Here is a 23,496-nt window from a genome sequence, read left to right as displayed (position 1 = left end):
AGTTCCCCATTAACTACTCATTTCTGTTTTAACTAATATCGCACCGAGTATTGCGTGACACGGTCCCAACGCACAAAAAATAAAATAAAAGAGCTTATTAAATGAGTACTGTAATTGTGTAATTGAGAGCTTCAAGCAGTTAATTTTCTATCATTCCATTAGTAAATATAACAGCATAAGGAAAGAATTACATTTGTTCAACGTGTCCTTCATTAAGTGCAAAACTAGCTGTAGGCCGTAACTATATGTATATACACTAAATCCTACTACTGCCCGTGTTTTCGTTATATTATGCTTAATACGGATCGCATCTACACTATTATACCGTAGTAGATATATGTGAAACAGATACACCAGTTTTTGGTCACGAAAAATGACAGTTTGCATTCTAGGTAAAAGTGAAATTACGTTTCTATAAAAGAAATCATATCTGTCCTGAAATCAAGAATTACTAGTTTTTCAATGAGGAGTCGTTTAATAATTTTAAGTAGAACAGACGAACTTACCAAAGACTTTGACCCGAGTATAAATATTGCACTGCACTTTAAAATTACGTCCTATATGCTAACCGAAGTATAGATACTGGATTTAGTGGCTATTACATACACTTTCTTTCGGTGTCTACCAGCTAGTTACAAAAAGAGTAGGATAAAAAAAAAGGTCAATGACAAAATTCTTTTGTTAGGAAACGTAACGTTAAACTGTCGCGGGCTTTTAGATGGACTAGATGATGGCAGTACGGTAGCCAATCAAATTTCACGTAGCAATTCAATACTCCATATACAAATAATGTGCTGTCATTGGCATGCTCGTTTAGCTTGGCCACAGTCTTGGCTATATGTGGGACTATCTTTTTTTATTTGTTTATTTTCTTCTGAGCCTCGCAATATATGTATAAGATTAATTATTTGAAGGGCCATATTTTTTAAAAAGTACTTACGGTACTACTGTGAAACGACTATTTTATTTATTCCTTTTTATAGAACAATATTTTTTTCGAAATATCAATTTCATATTCAAGTGCACCTGTACAAATTGTCAATGTCTTTCGTAACATCAAGATACGATTCAGTCATCACTTCCTAATATCCGGGATGTCAGTAAATGCTGCTCATAACAGGTATTTACATACGATATCGTGTAATGTGTATCGTAAAGTGCTGCAGCTTTCACATTGACGTGGCTGTGATATGTAGCCATTCGATTTTGAATTAGGTGGACCATGGATATTCTTTGCTGGATTGCAGACACGATCAGAACCATGGAAATAAAAAATAAAAAAAATGAAAATAAAAAAAATTTAAAAAAATTACCTCCCTGATTGCAAGAGGTACGAAAAGACAAAACGACAATGTATCCACAATCCACACGATTGCCTTTTTTTCTGTTCAGCTTGCGATTCACGTACATAGCCAACAGCGAATACCCATGCGAGTATGAAAATTTCTCGAAATGGAGGCCGTGCGGAAACGCGCATTGCTGTCCGGATTTGTTGCAAATGTCTTGCACTGTTCAGCAGACGGCAGGCAGATGGGGCCAATGTGCATTTCGTTGTGTATTATATTTACCCCAGGCAAATTAGGAAAAATTAGGGAAATAATTTATAAAGTTTTGGAACTCAGGGAAAAACTCATATGGGATGCAATAGTACGAAATAGAGAAGTTGCTTCACTTAGCTAGTGAACATTTCCCTCCCTTACCATTAACTTTTTTTTTTTTTTTTTTTTTTTACCTTCAACGAAAACTGGCTCCCTTTTCGATGACACGCATTATGACTAAAATATTTATACAGAAGTTCTGCTCAAAGAATGTTATCTGCATGATTTAAGCAAGATAACAGTTTTCAATATATTCTATCTGAAAAATTCGTTAGCTATGAGTTTGGCATAATTTCCAAGTTCGATTTCAGTTTGGTTAAGGGGATACGGAATCGGATTTTGGGTTAAAAAATCGAATTTTTTTTTTATTGGCGTATTATATGCTGCCATGTTTCCTCTTTAAAATGACGTATCATACATAGCTCTACTACAATTATAACTATTTTATTTTTATATATTTGTGAGATCGGGTATTGCGCTTTAGTTATACACGTCTCTCGTGGCTGACCATGAACTTTTTGGCAGTACCTTTAAAGTGACATGAATTCAAATATCCCGGTTTCCAGCGACTATTTATACACTAGTTGCCCGAAAATGTTTCTCTCTGGTTTCCTCAAGTTACTCTTTGACTTTGTGGCGGGACTGTTTTGTAAACAGTGTGATATAAGAAAGTAGTTGTTGTTGAGTTATTTCGTATTTAGTGCTTCATTTTTCGCAGTGAAAATGCCTAGAGCTAAAGCAAAAGTATTTAAAAAGCGTGTGAACTGGCAAAAGAAAAGAAATAATGATTCATTAGCAAAGCAAAGCAGTTCATCATCATCACTGTTGGAAAATGTGAATCCACTTATTACTGATTTGCCAAACGAACTTACACCAAATGAAAACAGTGCTTCTCATAAAAAACTAAGAGATTTGGAAGAGAAATATAATTTACTTGATAGAGGGAATGAAGTTTTTGAACTCATTGATACGAATATATTGTGTGAAGCTCTTGAAAACAGTTTGTGCTGCAAAAAATGTCATGGAAACGTTTCTCTGAAAGTAGAATCCCATGTTGGCCTGGCTGCCCAGTTTAATTTAATATGCAGTGTTTGTAAATACAGCTGTAAGTTTCAAGTTCGGTTTCAGTAACTGTAAATAATGGATACAAGAAAACTGAACTTTATAGTGTAAATATTAGGTTAGTTTGTGGATTGCGAGCAATTGGTAAGGGCAAAGCAGCTGGTGATATGCTATGTGGTGTTCTAAATCTTCCAAGTGCACCTTCAAAGTTTGAAGCTTACAATTATGTACTAAGATCTGCAGTTGAAGATGTAGCACAGAAGTCAATGCAGGTTGCTGTGGAAGAAGCAGTGGAAGAAAATGACGGCAGTCGTGACCTCACAGTGGCGTTTGATGGCACGTGGCAGAAAAGGGGCCACACCTCCAACAATGGTGTTGTAACAGCAACTAGTGTTGATACTGGCAAGGTTATTGATGTTGCAATAATGTCTAAATACTGTAGGTGCACAGGCAGGCTGAAAAATGAACACAGTGATGACTGTATTGCTAATTATTATGGTAGTAGTGGTGGCATGGAGTGCAGTTGAAGATGTAGCACAGAAGTCAATGCAGGTTGCTGTGGAAGAAGCAGTGGAAGAAAATGACGGCAGTCGTGACCTCACAGTGGCGTTTGATGGCACGTGGCAGAAAAGGGGCCACACCTCCAACAATGGTGTTGTAACAGCAACTAGTGTTGATACTGGCAGGGTTATTGATGTTGCAATAATGTCTAAATACTGTAGGTGCACAGGCAGGCTGAAAAATGAACACAGTGATGACTGTATTGCTAATTATTATGGTAGTAGTGGTGGCATGGAGGTTGCTGGGGTGAAGAAAATTTTTCATCGCTCTTCACAGTGGTATAATGTTTGCTATGTCAAATATCTGGGAGATGGTGACTCTAAAGCATTCAAAGAAGTTTTGGAAAGCAAACCATATGGGAACAGTGTAAATATAAGCAAACTTGAATGTATAGGACATGTGCAGAAGAGAATGGGTGCCAGGCTGAGAAGGTTAAAATCAGTTATGAAAGGGAAAAAACTAGATGATGGGAAAACCTTGGATGGCAGAGGAAGATTGACTGATTCCATAATAGACCACATTCAGAACTGCTATGGCCTTGCAATCAGGCAAAATACAGGCAATCTTGAAGAAATGAGGAGAGCTATATGGGCTTTATATTTCCACACCGCATCCACGGATGAGCATCCACAACATGGTTTGTGCCCCAAAGGTGAAAACAGCTGGTGTAAATACAATAGGGGACTAACAACAGGAGAGAAATACATTCACCACCACAGTCTACCATCAGCCATCATGGCGGAAATAAAGCCCATTTTCAGAGATCTGGCTGACAGAAGTCTTCTGATGAAATGTCTTCACGGAAAAACGCAGAACCCCAACGAGTGCTTGAATAGTGTGATATGGCATCGTCTCCCAAAAACAGTGTTTGTCGGAATTAATACACTACATTTTGGTGTGTATGATGCTGTGGCAACCTTTAATCTTGGAAATATAACTAAATGCCAGGTCCTTCAAAAGTTGGGTATGTGTGTTGGTTCCCGTACGGTACGTGCTATGTTCTTTTTAGATCAGCACAGACTAAGGCATGCTGATAATATAATCAAGACATTAGTGAAAAAAGCAAGACAGGTGCAGAGGGGTGCCAAAAGAAGACTTGAAGATGATTATGAAGACTATGAAGGGGGTATTAGCTACGGATCAGGAATGTTTTAATCTTCTTTCTCCGTTTCCCGTAAGTTTACTTTTTGCTTCATCTAGGAACATTATCTCAGGTACTGGTCAACCTAGAAGTCTGAAATTTTTATGACGTAGTGACATAGGTCCCTATTACATACTGAAACAACGATTTTTTAATTACTTGATTTACAAAAGACTTAGGGGTGATAGTCTAGTAAAAAGCGATGGAAAAAATTTACTTAAAAGTAAATGTACAATATCTCTGTAAGAAAATACTTTGACAATAAACTGTTGTTTCAGTATTGTTGTAACATATGAATGCACATACAGTAAAATTTTTACCTCTCTGTCTCCAGTAGTTTGTGAGAAAATGTTCCCTATAGTAGGCATATATTAACATTGCGGGGATAGGTGATTCCGTATCCCCTTAAATCATTCTTCTGTTTTCACATAACAATTTGCGTTTTCATTCATGCATAAACATATATGTAGCACACAAATATTAAAGTAGTAACTTACTAAAATCTACAGGTAAAACAAAACAAAAGAGAGAGAGAGAAACTCCTTTTAAATCTGATGTTTATTGATTCAGAACAATTCTGCTACACAGTTTTTTGTTGAATGTTACGCATCCTGATATTTATATTTAAATCAAAATAAATTGTAATGGGTATTAAGAATTATTGTAGAAGTAATCAGGAACTGCTCTCTCTTTAATGCATTTATAATCATCAGATGTACAACATGTACACAACTAAAATACCACAACATTCGATAAACAAATAAGCTGTGGTACATAAGTTTTTACAGAAACCATCCTCCAAATCTTCTCTCAAATCACCTCAGTTCAAGTTAGTGCAGCATTGTTCTCAACAGCGTTTACACATTGTTGTGTAGCGTAAGTCAGCCATCAAATTCCTGTATTTTCTTCTGCTACCTTGAATGCAGCTGCATGAAATTACTAGTAATATCTTGTCTGGAGATTGTGGTTTTTTCTTGTGAATTGGGGAGAGAGACGAGCTTGATTCCCTCCAACTTCACTTTCTGGGGTCCAAGCTGCTGCCCAAGAGTAGTTTGTCCTGTAGATATACAGGGCAAGAGATTAGGCATGCTGCATCAATAGTCAGTGGCAAATGAGAGAGTATGACAGCACTGATTGCGTGACCCCAAAGTACGTTAAACTCTTGGAATCTGATATCATTTAAGGTGTCATCACCAGGACTCTTCCCTGTTTTCACAGAGAGAGAGAGAGGATGGTTTTTCTCCCGCCTCACTCCTCCTTCTGACATTCTTGAGAGGGCATCAGCAGTGATGTTATCCTTGCCATTTACACTGTCACAGAATTATATTTCTGTAAAAATTATTTAGGAATAAAGGTGATGACTCACTGAAAAGCAGAAGCACTACGTCATTGATAGGTACATAAACAGAAGGCACGGAGCTTTGCTAGCTAGTGGAGTGCATTTCCTTTTTCAAGCTTGTAGGGAAAACATGCATAAACATCCACACTCTCACTCATATGCAGTTGACTGAGCACAATGTAGGGATACAGGCATGTTCATGTGAGTGAGTGAGAGTTTGTGTGTTTGTGCGCATGTTTTTCCTACAAACTCAAAAAAGGAAGTTCATTTCAAAAGCTAACAAAGCTCTGTACATTCTGTTTGTGTCGTTACCCATGACACAGTGCCTCTGCATTTTGGTGACAGATCTCCTTTATTCCCAAATAATTCAAATTCTCAACAAGAACTTTCTGTACATTATTATTCCTGTAAAAACAGTGACTCTCATGCAAGCGTTGGCTGGAGCGATTGGCTTATCTTTTTCATTGACTGCTCTTCCATTGTACCATTGGTTCAAATTTTTGAAAAATGTAGCTATATGAAAACTGTAGATGAATATTAATACTGTGGTGACTTCACAGCACAACAACCAAGTAGCTTGAAATCTGAACAAAAGAAATGATGGCCTATTTGTAGCTCCTCAACAAACTACTATGAAGGACATTGATGTTGCCAAAAATACAAAACTGTAAAAGACGGTCTCCATTCTACTTGATTTTGGTGTTATGATATTCCCGAAATTCTTGAGTTCAAGGATGTTAATCTACATGCAATCTTTTCTGATTGAAGTTTCGTAAACAACATTTTTATAAAATAAAATGTAAATGATCCTTCATATAGTGTCTAAGGATTTTCCATGAATATTTCTCAATATCTGGAATAATCATTAAAATACTTTGTTTTGAAATGCAAAATAAATAGCTCAACCTGGTATATAAGTCGCCAGTTACCAGATACCAAAATGCTATTGTCAGCATTATCACAGCAGTTTCCCAAGCAGAAAATCTAAATTCTTACACTGATGTGAAATATGCACACAAAATATTGTCATCTCTCTATATTTCTTGTAAGGACCTCTGTTATGTAGATACTTTTTTACTTATAGTCATATTTGTGTCTACTTCTGTCAGCTTTTCATCGCAATCAACACAGAACAAACTTTCAACAAAAAAGGGGGTTCCATAGCAATCCTTGCACAGTGAGACAACATGTGGACAATTTTTGTGCATGCACTTTTATTCCCATGAATCTGCAATTGTGCTTGACAAAAGACTCATCATGAATATTAATGGAAAAGTTGCACAAAATGCATACCCTCTCTTCAATTCCAACTCTGCAATTTCTAGGGGAGCAATATCCTAGATTGTATAGACAAATATATTTTTGGAAATTTTGGAAATATTTAATACCTAAGTTTCTGCAGTACATGTATAGTCCATTTTCAAGTGGCCTGCAGTTTCTGTGACATATTTTAGTCACTCATATCACACCATTTACTGCTCATAACACTCTTTTTCATAGCGCATAGGCCTATGTGTATTGTTTTCATTTCATTCAGTCTGCAGTTTGAGGAAATCATAGTAAACTGTTATCATAATAACCTGAAGCTATTCACTAGAAACTAGGCTCTACTTTCAGCTGATATTTATTTAGCCTGAATAGTGCTATGTTAGTGGTATGTTTTGAACAGTTATTCTGCAGAAAATACTTCTCCCTACTGATACCAGTATTGTATTTATACTTTACTAGAGGTGTTAATGAATTCATAAAGTACTACAACTATTCAACACCAAAGTGATTGAAAAATAGGTTATGAAAAAAGTATGTGTTGCAATTATAATTCACTGATAGCACATTCAATAGAAATAGTCCAAGCGTTTTCCCAATAGTTGGGTGCAGTGTGTGTAAAAATTAAGACTGTATTGACATATTTCATAGGTTGAGGTGTAGCTCGAGGAAAAAAAGGAAAAAGGACAAATTGAGCCAAGTAAAATAACAGAAAAGCAGATGTTCATTTTTAAGGTATATTGAGTATTTGGACAAGTAAAAAGTGGTGTAAAGTTTGAAAAATTGCTTTAAATATCCAGAAATGAAAAATTGCTTTAAATATCCAGAAATTCAAAACAGTACACTTTACAAAATGCAAAAACGTAGTAACATTTGACTACTACAAAGCGAGTCTCAGGTGGATTTGACCAACTCATACAAATTCTTGGACATAGCTGTTTCTTGGAACATGAAATGGAATTATGACATAGGCTCAGTCAAAGGTAAAGCAGCTGGCAGCCTTCTGTTCATTATTAGGATACTAAGCAAACACTTTCACTCTACAAGAGAGCCTGCTTACAAAATTCTGATGCAAGTCACTCAGATTCTTGAATATAGATGCCAGTTATCCCACAAAAGCCTACCTACCAGCATTAAGTGAGGAATCTAGACAAATATTATTGCTTCCTTTCTATTGCTCCTATAGTGATGGTGAAGACAAGCTTAGACTAATTACAAAATGCACAGAGGTATTTAAGCAGTCATTCTTCCCACGTTGTGCTGCATTTCTGTGTATATGTTCAATATCCCTTGTTAGTCCTATTTGGTATGGGTCCCACACACTTGAGCAGTATTCTAGAACTGGTTCTATGAATGAGTTGTAAGCAATCTCATTTCTAGAGTGATTTCACTTCCCCATTATTCTACCAATAAAATGAAGTCTACTAAACCTATGTTATCATTCTATTTCATATCACTACAATGAGTAATGTCCAGGTATTTGTATGAGTTGGCCAATTTGAAATGTGACTCATTGATATTATAGTCATAGAATACTACTTTTTTTTGTGAAATGCAGTTTTGAATTTATGAACATTTGAAGCAAGTTGCCAATGTTTGCACCACTTTGAAATATTATCAAGATCTGACTGAATATTTATGCAGATTCTTTCTGACAGTGTCATTTGCAAAACATGTATGGCTTCTATTAAAATTGTCTGCAAGGTCATTAATATACACCATCAACAGCAAGGGTACCAACACACTTCCCTGGGGCACATGCAAAATTGTTTCTACATTTGATTATGACTCTCCATCCAAGATAACATGCTGTGTACTCCCTACCAAAAAGTTCTCAATATAGTCCCAAATTTCACTTGATATCACACATGATAGTACTTTTGACAGTAAGAGTTGGTATGATACTGAGTCAAACACTATTCAGAAATCAAGAAATATTGTATCTATCTGACTGTCTTGATCCAAAGCTTTCAGTATGTCATGTGATAAAAGTATGAGTTGGGTTTCAAATGATTGATGTTTCTGGAGTATATGATGCTGTTTCACATGGAGGAGGTCATTCTGTTTGAGATACCTCATTTTGTTTGGGTTTCTTGTCTATTGCGACTAATATACCACCTCCATTTCCCATTAGCCTATCCTTACAATATGAGCTTGAATTTTCCCAGAAATCTCACTGCTACCAATTTCAGTTTCAACCAGTTTTCTGTACCCAGTATTATGTGAGCTTCGCTGCTTTTCAGGAGCACTTCAAACTATGGCTCTTTGTTGCAAATGCTTTGGCAGTTAACCACTAGGATTTTAATAATCTCACATGTGGGATTACAATACAATTAAAGATTGTGCAGTAAAAATGTTCATAACAGGTGCTGAATCCTCACTATGTTGTAACTGCATGGCATGTTTTCAAACATCTGTTTGTAATAAATAACACATTTATTTCAAGAAGAGCAACAAGCATTTTTGTAAAAAGTAGCAGAAATGTTGTTGAAACTGAAATTCTTGTGCATCCAACATTATCTATGTGTGTTGGACTCATGGAATTCAGTTTTATTGTTTTAAAAATAGTTCTGCACCCTCTTGAATCATTGTTTGATGACTTAGTAAGTGTTTAAGGAGACAAAACAAGTAAGGTTATCAGTCTCCTATTCACCACCCAGGACAGAAGCAGTGTACCCTGTCTGTGTGCCAGTGTGAGAGAGAGTTTGCTTAACATGTGTCTGAGGTGGAACATGGGAACCAGCCCAGTATTTATATAGTGGAATGTGGGAAACCTCCTGAAAACCACATCCAGACTGGTTGACACACCAAACCTCACTATTAATCCACTGAGTATATTCAGTCTGGGGCCAGTATACCTCCCCTTCCTGGAAGCAGTCACCACCTGTATGGATCATTGGTTGGTTTATTTCTCAATACATCAGTTATTTTATGAATTTACTCTTTTCTCAATAAATATATTGCTATGTGAAGATCTTTTAATGACCATCTTTTAGTTTTACTTACTTTGAATTGCATTCTATATTTATAAAGATGTTAATATTATCATATTCAAAGATTGCTCTGTACAGTAGGATCCACCAGAAAGGGAAAATGTCAGCTTTTTTTCTATTTCCTCCAACACTTTTAACTTACTATGTTGATGGTAACACAACTCATTATGGGCATACTCAGAGACAAACACAGGTTCCAATAACTACATAAAAATCAATGTTACATCATTTTCTAATTGTCATGAGACTAGTGCAATACTGTCTAGTGTTTTCTGCCACAAGCTGAAACTGAGAAACAGCATTTCCACAACAGATCTCAGGGATCATATTAAAATGCATTGTGTAGTGCATGCCTTCTATTCAGCTCTGTTCATAATTGGAGCACTGAGAACATCTTTCAGATAACCTGACAGCCAGAAGTCACATGAATTGAGGTCAGGTGATCTGGACAACCAGGCTGTAGGAAAATGATGGCTGATAATTCTAGCATTTTCATAATGCCTCTGCAGTAGATGCTTCACTGGCTGTGCAGTGTGTGGAGGAGTGCCATCTTGCATAAAAATTATCCTTCCCACACTTCCATGCTGTTGAAGGGTTGGGATGACATTGGTGTGCAAAAGATTCTCACAGCATTTACCAGTGATGGTACAGGTAATGGGACCCAGAGGAATTGTCTCTTAAAAAAAATACAGTCTTACAGTAACAATGCTGTCAATCAGCACCACACAGTCACCTTTGCAGAATGAGGTGGTGCCAGTTGATGTGCATGTGGATATTCCATTGCCATATTCTACAATTCTGTGTATTGACATATCCTTCCACAGAATGTTCCTTGGCTGTTCATTGCCCACTTCCATGCGAGCAAGAAATTCCAGAGTGAACATTTGTCTTGCTGGCAGGTCAGCAGGAAGCGACTTCTGAATAGGGTGATTTTGTATGGATAGCAATGCAGGATGTTTCATAGAATTTTATGCACCATGCTAGTAAGAATGCTCAATGTTCAGGTAATTTCCCATGCACTGCATGTTTTTGCATCACTGCTCAAGCCCCGTGCAATGCTGCGACCACATCTTCAACAGATGTTGGATCACCTACTTTCCTCCCTCTGCCACACTGAACTTCAGCAGAACCTGCCTCTTACAATTTTGTGATTTTCTCCAGACCTCTACTAGACATCAGACCAATACTTTTTTTCAAACCCTTGAGTGTCAAACTTGTGCAGGGTTAGTAGTGCACAGTCACCATTCTGGGATAAGACCTTTACCAGCAATGCACTGTTGGAATCGGCCAACTCATACAAATACCTGGGTCTAGCATTTTGTAGGGATATGAAGTGAAATGATCACATACCCTCAGTCATGGGTAAAGCATTTATTGGTAGAATCAGGAGATTGCTTACAAATCACTCGTATGTCCCTTCCTAGAATATCGCTCAAGTGTGTGGGACCCATATCAAATAGGACTAAGAGGGGATATTGAATGTATACAGCAAAGGACAGCATGGATGGTTACAGGTTTGTTTAATCCATGAGAGGGTGTCACAGAGATGCTGGAGAAATTGAACTGGCAGACTCACGAAGAGAAACGATACTGAGAAACTCTAGGAATATACTACAATCCTCTACTTCACTCACTCAAGGATCTTGAGGATAAGATTGCAATAATTATTGCACACACCAAGGTATTCAAGCAATTATTCTTCTCACACGTTGTATATGAATGGAACAGGAGGAAACTCTAATAACTGGTACAATGTGACATGAAGTTCCCTCTACCATGCACCTCGTGGTGGTTTGCAGAGTATAGATGTAGATGCATGATCCTTCATGGACACTGACATATTGGGCATCTCGGATGCAAACTGAGGAACAACTGTGTGCTGCACATCTTTTGGTGTGCATATTCTGATACTTAAAGCTCCATTTATTGGTCAAATTTTGATTAAATTTTTTTAATTCCATAATTTTTCCCCTTGTGTCAACAATATGCTATTCAAATTTGGCATCATTCCGAGCAGTTGTTCTCTTTTTACAGTTATGGACACCCTGTATTTTCATTCATCTAAATGTTAGTTGGCTGACAACAAAATATTATGAACAAATCTCATATGAACTATGCTCTCTCAGTTGACTAAATAATAGTGTGTAAGAACATATTACAGAGTGATAGCCTTATTTTGTTTAGTGATTGATAAACACGTTTTTCCAGTACTTTTGAATTTTATTTTTCAATAAATTGTTCTTTGTTTCCTCCATGCCTATGCCTTTTCTTGAAACTGATATGAGCTTTCTCCTTATCCCTCTACAACTACCAACACCCCCTTAGCTCAGATCGTGGGTATGCTATTGACTTATTCTTTTATTAAACATGCTACTTTGAAAAACTGGTTATTTGTGATTGTTGCGACTCTAACAGCTCCCTCTTAACACAGGTATAGAAGGTCCTGTCAATGCAGTGGGTTCTGGCAGTGAAGACCTGGTGACATTAGAAGCAGAGATCACAGAATTGCAGCGTGAAAATGCTCGTGTTGAGTCACAGATGCTCCGTCTACGCACTGATATAACAGCCATGGAAGCACACCTTCGTCATGGAGAAAAGGTTAGTCATAAGTTCTCACAGAGTTACAACAAACTGGTTCCACAATCTGAAGAAAGCTTGTAGTCATGCCTATGTAGCACAGTTGGTAAGTCTTTCCTTGGAACAGGTCACAGTCGAAGTCCAGATCTGGCACACAGTTTTGATATGTCAGGTGGTATCATGAAAGTCCATGTTCCACTGCAGGGTGAAAGATTGAGTCTCGAAACAACCCTTAAACAATGATAAAGTTACTTCTTTATTTGTTCACAACTGCACTTACAAACGACAAAAATTTTTAATATTGTTAAACAACTTGCTAGTTTAAACAAGCCTTAAGAACAAAATTCGACAATACAAGCTTGGAAATATGCATGGTTTACTTGATGATGAATGGAAATTTATCATTGGGTTTCTGTCAGGTATCACCTTCATGACTGTTCAAAATATTTTGAAGTAAGCTGTCAGAACGGCAATGTACAATACAGTGTTTGAAACTTTATTATTCAGAGAATGTTGCCGGCTTCTACATAACCATACCATAATTTCCCCGTGAAAGTACCGGGACCCCTGAAAAGCTGTTATAAACTAATCAGCAGTTTCTTAAGTACTGTAACATGTGTGGGCCTCAGTATGTAAAACCCGCCTCCACATAAATTTCTTGTAGAAATTATGGGGAAGTATCAAGTGAACCCTCCGTTACTGTAATTAATGTGAAAGCTCTGTCGTCTTCAGTATCTGAGCTTTGATTTAATGATACCCATTTAAAAAACATGTCAATTCTGGGAATGTTTTACATCTTTAAACACACGATTATACGAAAAGAACTCAAGCAGAATATCTAATAATGAGTGCAATACACTTCACAACAGTTTAAAAATTTTATTTATTTATTTACTTAGTTACTTTTTTGGCAAAAAAGAAGAAGAAACCAACCTTTGTTTGTTGCATTTATTCTGCTGCAACCTGCATGATATCAAAGTTCCCACTCTGTGCAATTGAATAGTACGTGCCATTGCAAATTTTGTATTAAACTTCTTAACTAAGGTTTTTTTCTTCGAGGAAAGGTTATTTTTATTTTACGTTGGAATAAAAGGTGCATTTGCATGTAGACATGTTCACACAAATGACAACACACCACATCATCTGCCAACAAGACTAAACTTTTTTAGTCTGTCTTCTCTGTCTACAGGAACCGCTAAAATGTTATAAGAATAAGTCGATCCAGCACACCTCATTGCAAGAAATTTCAAAAATTATTTGCTTTTTCAATTAGAAAGACAGGGTCAAGAATATTCAGAACATATTTAGAATATTCAGAACATATTTGCGTCCCAGGTAAAATTTCGGCGACGCAGGAAACAGAAGCCAAAAAAAGGGACTGTCCCGTTTTCTTTACGAGACGAATTCCAGCCGGCAGGTGTGCTTCTACTGTTCACTGACAACAGAGAAACAGGCAACAATCAAATTAAAATATTTTGCATTTTGTTCTATCATAGCAGAGTTGCGTCGAGTAATCCGAATTGGTCATTTCATTGCTCCGTGTTCAAAGGAAAAATCTTTGTGCTCGTGTGCAATGTTTAAAGTAAAAAGCTTTCTTCTCATGTGCAGTGCAGTACGATTGGAACTGGATAACGTCTTCCTTTCTTTCTTTCCTTTTACAACTTTTTTTTTCTTTTGTTTTGACTGTTGGTTGACAATTTTGTAAGCGCATTAACAGGAATAGCAGTGGAAAAAGGAAATGAGTAAAATTAAGTGTGGTGGCATTTTGGAAATTATCTAAGGAAAGGAGAGAACGAGAGGGCAATGTTCTAAAATCGCTTGGCAGAGTAGATAAATTTTTTGCAAAAAATGTTACTGGTTCGACTATGAGTTCAAGTACCAGTAGTACGGATGATATTTTTGGCACTGCAGCTGTTGTAAAACAAGTAAATACAGATGAAACAAAAGTTAAAAATGAAGAATAGCAAATTGTTTCTGAGTTAGAGTTTCACAAAAGACTAAGTGTCGAGTCAGACATTACAAAAAAGAAATAATCTCATTAGTGATGATCCTGCGGAATGATGTGTCAATGAATCAACAATCAACGTTCTCAATCGAGGGGCGTTTGTAAAGTCTGTGCAAAAATAAAAACTACTTACATGTTTGGGGCAAACCTTTTTTATTTTTTGACTTAGTCTCCTTTTAGACTTACACACTTCGTCCAAAGCTGTTCTAATTTTTTGATCCCTTCCGAATAATAGGAACTGTCCAAGCCTGCAAAATAGCAATTAGTTGCTGCAATCACCTCCTCGTTTGAATAAAATCTTTGTCCTGCCAGTCATTTCTTCAAATTGGAGAACAAATAGTAGTATGAGGGAGCCAAGTCTGGAGAATAGGGAGGGATGTGAAACGAGTTGGAATCCTATTTCCATTAATTTTGCGACCACAATTGCTGAAATATGTGCTGGAGCATTGTCGTGATGGAAAAGGACTTTTTTGTGGTCCAATCGCGGGAATTTTTCTTGCAGCTTGGTTTTCAAATGTTCCAATAACAATGAAAAATATGCATCTGTAATAGTTTTATTTTTTTCTAGATAGTCAATGAGGATTATCCCTTGTGAATCCCAAAAGACAATTGCTACAACCTTTCCAGCGGAAGGAATGGTCTTCGCCTTTTTTTGGCGCAGATTCTCCCTTAGTAACCCATTGTTTAGATTGTTGTTTGGTCTCAGGAGTACAGTAATATAACCGTGTTTCATCCACAGTGACGAAACAACACTTAAAGTCCTGCAGATTCTTCCTGAACAGCTGTAAACCATCCTTGCAACACTTCACACGATTCCATTTTTGGTCAAGCATGAGCAATCGTGGAACCTATCTTGTGGGTAGCTTTCTCATGTCAAAATGTTAATGCAAAATATTATGTACCCATTCATTTGAGATGCCCACAGCACTAGCAATCTCATGCACCTTAACTCTTCTGTCACCCATCACCATATCATGGATTTTATCATGATTTCTGGAGTCGTAACCTCCACAGGGCGTCCAGAACATTCAGCATCACTCGTGCCCATATGGCCACTATGAAAATTTTGAAACCACTTATAAACGGTTCTAATTGAAGGTACAGAGTCACCATAATGTTTATCAAGCTTCTCTTTAGTCTCCTGAGGCGTTTTGCCTTTCATAAAGTAATGTTTAATCACCACACGAAATTCTTTTTTGTCCATTTTTTGACAATCACTCGTCTTCCTTGATTAACACGAATGCCAAACACAAAGAAATAGACCAATATGGCTGAAACATGGTGTGCATTCTTTCCAAAGATGCTACTAACTAAACATGACCTCAATACGCACCGGGGGTGCCATCTCTTGGACTGAGCATGGACTTTTGAAATGCCCCTCGTACAATGTGGCATTAATCAAAATTGCAACGGTCATTTTTCTAATTCAAGATGATCAATAGGTCATAAAACCAGATATTTGAAGAAAAATATATTTTACTGTAAACTTTTAAATGGTGAATCAACTTTGCATGATTTTCTAGTATACTCCTGTAGCACAGCTGCTGTTTTTTGTGCATTATGTAAATTGTTCACAGGTAAGGCCCTGATTGCTACTAATGGTACTGTAGATTGGAAAAGTATTTCTAATATTTTATCTCATCATGAGAATTGACTTGAACACAAAAATTCTGAGTTATCACTCTTAACAAGAAAAAAGTCAGTTGGAACAATAGGTAATCATTTCAAGTCATATGTTGAGACAGAAAAAATGAACTGTGTTACTAGTGAAAGCTTTTTAACAGAAACCATTGTCATTACTTCAGAGTTATCATCTGAGATGTTAGACCACTGATCCATCAACACGTTTCGTAGTGTGAAAACAGCTGCCAGGAGTCTCAGTTAGAACAAGGAAGACAAACTATCCTCAGCACAATACAAGGCATTTAACAATGTTGTCATATCTTGCTGGCATGGAAAGTTGCTTTTCCACTAAATCATGAAGGGATTGGTGTCCATTTAGAATATATGCAACTGAGGCTTACCATTCTAGGTACTCAAAACAGACTCTTTGCCATGTCAGCATTAATAAAGTTTGTTATTATACTATCATTGGAATAAACTAAAGCTGTGTACACAGACTTAATACATGGATATCTGGTAATCATAGTTGTTAGCCTAATTTGAAGGTGCAAGACACTGTGTTTCAGTGTTTCCTTCATCTCTGCCCTGAAGGATTTGGCCTATCACATTTCTCAATATTTTGCTGGTTTAATCGCCAAAAATTCATTTGCCCACAATAATGAAGCAGTCTTCACTTTTAACTTGAAATATAGATGGTGGTCGTATCTGGTGACAGTAGATTTGTCAATATTTTTACACAATAATTTGTTCCAAAAATGAAGCGATTTGTGGAGTTCGTTAACGCAGTGCATCACTTCAACTCTACATTTTTGTAGAATGCAATTATAACTACTAAAATCAGCAAATATGGCAATTAAGCTTCACAGACATATAAATCGACATGACACCTACTTGTTTTGCCTGTTTCGGCCAATCTGTCCACAGAACACATAATGTCATGCAAATGTTTTTCTGGTGGTTGTCAATTATATAATCTTTATGTACATTGAAGGTAGAAGGGGTGAGAGGAAGATAAGGAGCTATTGATGTTAGCTGCATCATGGTTTTATGCAGATTCAGCAACAGTAGGTGAAAATGTGTACCCGACTGGGATCCGAACCTTCCCACTTGCTAGTCAGTTGCATTAACCACTGCACCATCTGGACACACTGTTTGTTGCAGTTGTGCAGACAATCTTGACATGCCTCCCAACCGATCCACATTCCCACCAAGGACCAGGTATCCACAGACCTCGTCCATGTCCACCTCGTTCGCTACTTTGCAATTCCCACACTGAAGGTGGTGGATTCATTGCCCATCAACATGAATCAGTTACATGAATGCATGGTGTCTGTTCTTTTGGAACATGTCTGAAAGAACAGACACCACATGTTCATATAACATTTAATCAATATTATTTATAGTATTTTGTAAATAATATTTGTGATGACAGTGTGATGCGTTACATGGACCAGGGCCTAGTTTAAGATGTAGATGATCAGATACCATGTTCATTTACATTTTTTCACAACTAAGGTGCCATATTTGGTAATTCATACATATGCTTTTGTGGTACAAAAATACATAGTTTAATTTATGCAACTTGGTAAAGGGATCAAAACACATAATTTTTGTATCATAAATTATGCAAAATTGTAGGAATATTTCATGTTGATGACAAACTGTTACTGGAATGGAGATAATTGAAAATATGGAATTTTTTTGGCACTGTATCTAGAGCATAGTTCTTTACATGGGAAATCAACCGTCATTTTCAGATTAGACGTACAGAATTCTCAGCATTGAGAAAAATAAGTTGAAATCCAATTACAGCCTTTGATAACTATCAGGTACCGATATTAACAAACTCCTAGCCCCTGATATAATTTTTTTTTTTTTTTTACGCAGGAACAGGAAAAAAATGCAACTTTCCTGACACTTCTACAAACAAATGATTTTGCATTATGTTGCCATCAATTACAAATTTCACTTTGTTCTTTGCTGTGTCATTTACACAAAATGATCCTGTTTCTATCTATAGCAAATTTATTTGTGTTAATATTGCCAGAAAGAATAAATGAACAAGAGATCTGTGCAGTGAACATTTGTTGTTGTTGTTGTGGTCTTCCGTCCAAAGACTGGTTTGATTTTTGCCCCCCCCCCCCCCCCCCCCCCCACCACTCTTCCCTTCAATACTAAATTGGTTATCCATTGATGTATCAAAATGTGTCCTGTCAGCTGATCCTTTTTTTTTTGTCAAGTTGTGCCCCAAATTTCTTGTCTCCCCAATTCTATTCAGTACCTCCTCATTAGTTACATGATCGGCCCATCTAATCTTCAACATTCTTCTGTAGCACCACATTTCAAAATCTTCTGTTCTCTTTTTGTCTAAACTGTCTATTGTCCATGTTTCATTTCTATACGTGGCAACACTCCAGACAAGTATCTTCAGAAAAGAGTTCCTAATACTTAAATCTATATTTGATGTTAACAAGTATCTCTCCTTTAGAAATGCTTTGCTTGCCATTGTCAGTCTACATTTTACATCTCTTTACTTCAGCCATCATCGGTTATTTTGCTGCACAAATAGTAAAACCTTTTTACTACTTTAAGAGTCTCTTTTCCTAATCTAATTCCCTTAGCATCAGCTAATTTAATTCAACTACATTCCATTACACTTGTTTTGCTTTTGTTCATGTTCATCTTATATCCTCCTTTCAAGACACTGCCTATTCTATTCAACTGTTCTTCCAAGTTTTTTGTTGTGTCCGACAGAAGTACAATGTCATTGGCAAACCTCAAAGTTTCTATTTCTTCTCCTAGGACTTTAATTCCTAATCCACATTTTTCTTTTGTTTCCTTTACTGCTTGTCCAATGCACACATTGAATAACACCAGGGACTGACTACAACCCTGTCTCACTCCTTTCTCAACCACTGCTTCCCTTTCATGCCTCTTGATTCTGACTACTGCCGTCTGGTTTCTTTAGAAGTTGTAAATAACCCTTCACTCCCTGTATTTTACCCCTTATACCCTCAGAATTTCAGAGGGAGTATTCCAGTCAACACTGTCAAAAGCTTTCTCTAATTCTACAAATGCTTTAAACCAAGGCTTGCCTTTTCTTAACTTATCTCTCAAGATAAGTCATGAGGTCAGTATTGCCTCACACGTTCCTAAATTTCTCTGGAATCCAAACTGATTTTCCCTGAGGTTGACTTCTACCAGTTTTCCATTCTTCTATAAAGAATTCGTGTTAGCATTTTGCAACCATGACATATTAAACTGATAGTCTGGTAATATTCACATCTGGCAGCAACTGCTGGAATTAGAATTACTATGTTTTTCTTGAAGTCTGAGGGTATTTTGCCTGTCTCATACATCTTGCACAGCAGATGAAGAGTTTTGTCATGGCTGGCTCTCCCAAGGCTATCAGTAATTCTGACAGAATATTATCTACTCTCAGGGCCTTGTTTTGACTTAGATGTTTCAGAGATCTGCCTGGTTATTCTTGCAGTATCATATTTCCCATTCCATTTTTGTCTACATCCACTTCCCTTTCTATAATATTACCTTGAAGTTCTCTATTGTACAGACCCTCTATGTACTCCCACCTTCCAGCTTTCCCTTCTTTGCTTAAGACTGGTTTTCAATCTGAGCTCTTGATATTCATACAGATAGTTCTCTTTTCTCCAAAAGTATCTTTAATTTTCCTGAGGTTGATATGTGTCTTTCCCCTAGTGAAACATACTTCTAAATCCTTACATTTGTCCTCTAGCAATTCCTGCTTAGCCATTTTGCGCTTCCTGTCACTCTAATTTTTTAAACGTTTGTATTCCCTTTGATCTGCTTCAATTTGCTGCATTTTAAATTTTCTCCTTTCATCAGTTAAATTCAATATATCTTGTATTATCTGAGGATTTTTACTGGGCCTTGTCTCTATACTGATTTGATCCTCTGTTGCCTTCACTACTTCATCTCTTAAAGCTACCTATTTGTCTTCTACTGTATTCATTTCACTTGTTCTAATCACGCATTGCTTGATGATCCCTTTGAAACCCTTAACAACCTCTGATTCTTTCAACTTATCCAGGTCCTACCGCCTTAATTTCCTATCTTTTTGCAGTTTCTTGTTTTAATCTACTGTTCATAACCAGTAATTGTAGTCAGAGCCACATTTGCCCTTGGAAATGCCTTACAATTTAAAATCTGGTTTCTAAATCTGCACATCACCATTGTATATTTAATCTGAAACCTTCCATTGTCTCCGGGTCTCTTCCGTGTATAAGCCTTCCTTTGTGATTCTGGAACCAAGTGTTAGTGATGATTAAATTATGTTCCATGCAGCTACCAGACATCTTCCTCTGTCATTCCTTTCCCCCAGTCAATTCACCTACTATTTTTTTCTTTTCTTCCTTTTCCTATTATTAAATTCATTCCCTCATCACAATTAAATTTTCATCTCCTTTAACTATATCAATAAATTTTTAACTCATCGTACATTTCTTCAATCTCTTCATCATCTGCAGAGCTAGTTGGCATATAAACTTGTACTAGTGTGGGAGTTGTGAGCTTTGTGTCTACCTTGGCTATGATAATGCATTAACTACACTGTCCATGGTAGTTTTACCTGCATTTCTATTTTCTTATTCATTGTTAAACCTACTTCTGAATTATCCCTATTTGACTTTGTATTTATAACCCTGTATGCATCTGACCAGAAGACCTGTTCCTCCTGCCGCCAAACTTCAATAATTCCCACTATATCTAACTTCAGCCTATTCATTTCTCCTTTAAAAATTTGTAACCTAACCTACCTGTCTGATTAAGACATCTAAATTCCATGCTCTTATCCACAGAATGACAGTTTTTTTCTCCCAATAATGAATTTCTTCTGAGTAGTCCCCACCCAGAGATCCAAATGGGGAACTATTTTACCTCCAGAACATTTTTCCCAAGAGGATGCCATCATAATTTAACAATACACTAGAGCTGCATGTCCTCGGGAGGAATTTCAACTATAGTTTCCCCTCGCTTTCAGCTGTTCATGATACCAGCACAGCAAGGCCATTTTGGATGATGTTACAAGGCCAGGTCAGTCAGTCATGCAGATTGTTGCCTCTGTAGCTACTGAAAATGCTACTCCCTCTCTTCAGGAACCACATATTTGTCTGGCCTCTCAACAGAAACCCTTCCATTGTGGATGCACCTATGATATGGCAATCTGTACTGCTGAGGCACGCAAGCCATCCCACTGACGGCACGGTCTGTGGTTCATGGGTGGGAATATAGCTATAACATATAGTTACTGGATTTGTTACAGGGACATGAACAGTGACTTCTTGCATGATGGTTGCAAGAGGAAGAGGAAGAGGTGGTATCATATTATACAGAACTGCCCACTCTAACTCAGTGCTCTCTCTCTTGTTATTGAAATTACTCTTTCTGTGGAGGCTATAATCTCTTAACACAGGCATACTGGAGGTTTTAAAATATGTTTTGTGTATATCCATTTGCACCCTCAAGTCTTTTAAGGTCCATTGGAGTGTTGGAGTCTCTCCATTGGTAAGGTTTCTCTTTTTTCCCATTTCTCGCCTCTGAGATGAAGAGCTTATGACATATGACAGTTTATATTATGAGTTAATGATTACCTTAAGGTACCTTAACAGCCCAGCATTTTTTACAGAAACATATTCATCCTCATTAATGCCATCAGTAAAAAAATTGATATAAGGTTCCTGTGATACTGTATCGATGCAATTATCAAACCAATAGGTGGTACAGGAACGAAAAAATTACTTAATTTGTTGTTTAAAGATTATGAAACAGAAAATGTAGCCTACCATATGACTCCCAGTAAATGCATATAACAGCACTATCAAAGAAAACATGAGTTGATAATCTGTGAATTATTAACCTGATCTCTCATGATTGTATGTTTGTAACTAGAATAATAATGCTTATAGAAAGAAACATGAAATAGGTAGTGGACCAAGATCTCTCCATTCCAAAAAAAAAGGAGTATATTCCCTAGAAGCAATTTATACCTAGTCCAATAAGGAAGAAAGAATGAATAAGAATTGCAAACATTTACGGTGACCCTTCAATGCAGTTTTAGTTGCGCACCACTTACTATTAATGGATTTAGGATTTTGTTTTCTTTTTTGGTAATGGCTCATATTGGAATAAAGTATATTACAGATATTTCCTTAAAGTGCCACCACTAATCAAAAAGGACAACAATCAAAACAACTACTGGTATATGTTTTAATTGTAGATTTTGTGTGTGAGACAAATACACAAAAGTGTACTGTAAATATTTGCAGTACAGGAATGACGAAAAGTAATGTAAGAACTTGAAAGGAACCTGAAAATATCTACTACATTTGAAGCACATGATGCAATAATAAATATTTTATGACTGAAGGCAGATTTTATTCAACCATAGTATCAATCATAGTTATGGTATGGTAATAAACATTCCAGTCATAGAGAAAACAGAAATTATAAGACAGCTGTTCATCATTTGTGAAGTAGACTGTAGCTCATATTGAGTTTTACATGGAGTATTTGGCCATAGTGGACTAAATGCTTCACTTCAGAAGTGACCCACTGTAATGAGAGATGAACAAATGAGTGTTTGAGAATGAATACATGGTTGTCCACAACTGTGAAAACTTCTTGAACTCTCTATAGCTGTTTTTTGTGAGATTTTTAAAATTATTTATTTTATTCATTCAGTACACTGACCATTCTGTGACAACAGCATAAAACAATAATATGCAGAAGTGCCAATATTCTCTGTGACGTTTGTCAGTAGTTTTCCTGCCACTTCCCTTAAAACTCATTGCCTTTTGAGAAGTCACAACCATTTAGACTTTCCCTTAGGATTCACTCATGTTTTCAACTTCTAGTTTTGATTCCAGGTTTGTCTTGTAGCTTCTTTTCATGAAAAGAAATTGAACGTATGTCATTAAGTCGGTGATTGTGTATGTTCCTGAATAAATACTATTTTTCAGTTTGGGTTGTTTTTGATGTTTCCACTATCTCCATTATACATGATTTTACATCTTGAAGATATATTTGGGCTTCTAGAACACTAAATTTTCGAGCTTCAAGCCAAAAATAAATGGATCATGATTACAGAACAGAGAATGAAACCATGCATATGTCACAGGGGTGGCAGACACGTCAGGTGCTGGCGAGTAGACGTCTGACTGCAGCCTGTCTGGAGGTCGATCGCTGGGAGAACCTGCAAGGCCTGCATCGTGAAGCCCCTGGGTACTTTTCTGTTTATGCTTCAAGCAGTTCCCCTGCGTCATCTCACAGTAACACTTTATTCTGAAATCAGATTT

General features: G+C 36.8%; 1 protein-coding gene across 1 annotated transcript in view; it reads left to right on the top strand.

Annotated features, from left to right (window-relative positions):
* LOC124793773 (trithorax group protein osa-like) overlaps positions 1-23,496 on the top strand; it is a gene marked incomplete at its 5' end in the record, with an annotated part of 285,916 nt that overhangs the window by 236,360 nt on the left and 26,060 nt on the right. The window contains one exon of the mRNA XM_047258050.1: positions 12,392-12,558. Within this exon, the coding sequence (XP_047114006.1) occupies positions 12,392-12,558 (167 nt within the window). The remainder of the gene's footprint in view (positions 1-12,391; positions 12,559-23,496) is intronic.

The sequence above is a fragment of the Schistocerca piceifrons genome, chromosome 1 (assembly GCF_021461385.2).
Source record: "Schistocerca piceifrons isolate TAMUIC-IGC-003096 chromosome 1, iqSchPice1.1, whole genome shotgun sequence".
In the NCBI taxonomy this organism is placed as follows: Eukaryota; Metazoa; Arthropoda; class Insecta; order Orthoptera; family Acrididae; genus Schistocerca; species Schistocerca piceifrons.
The sequence above is the reverse complement of the archived record's forward strand: the minus strand, read 5'-3'. Positions and strand labels throughout refer to the sequence as shown.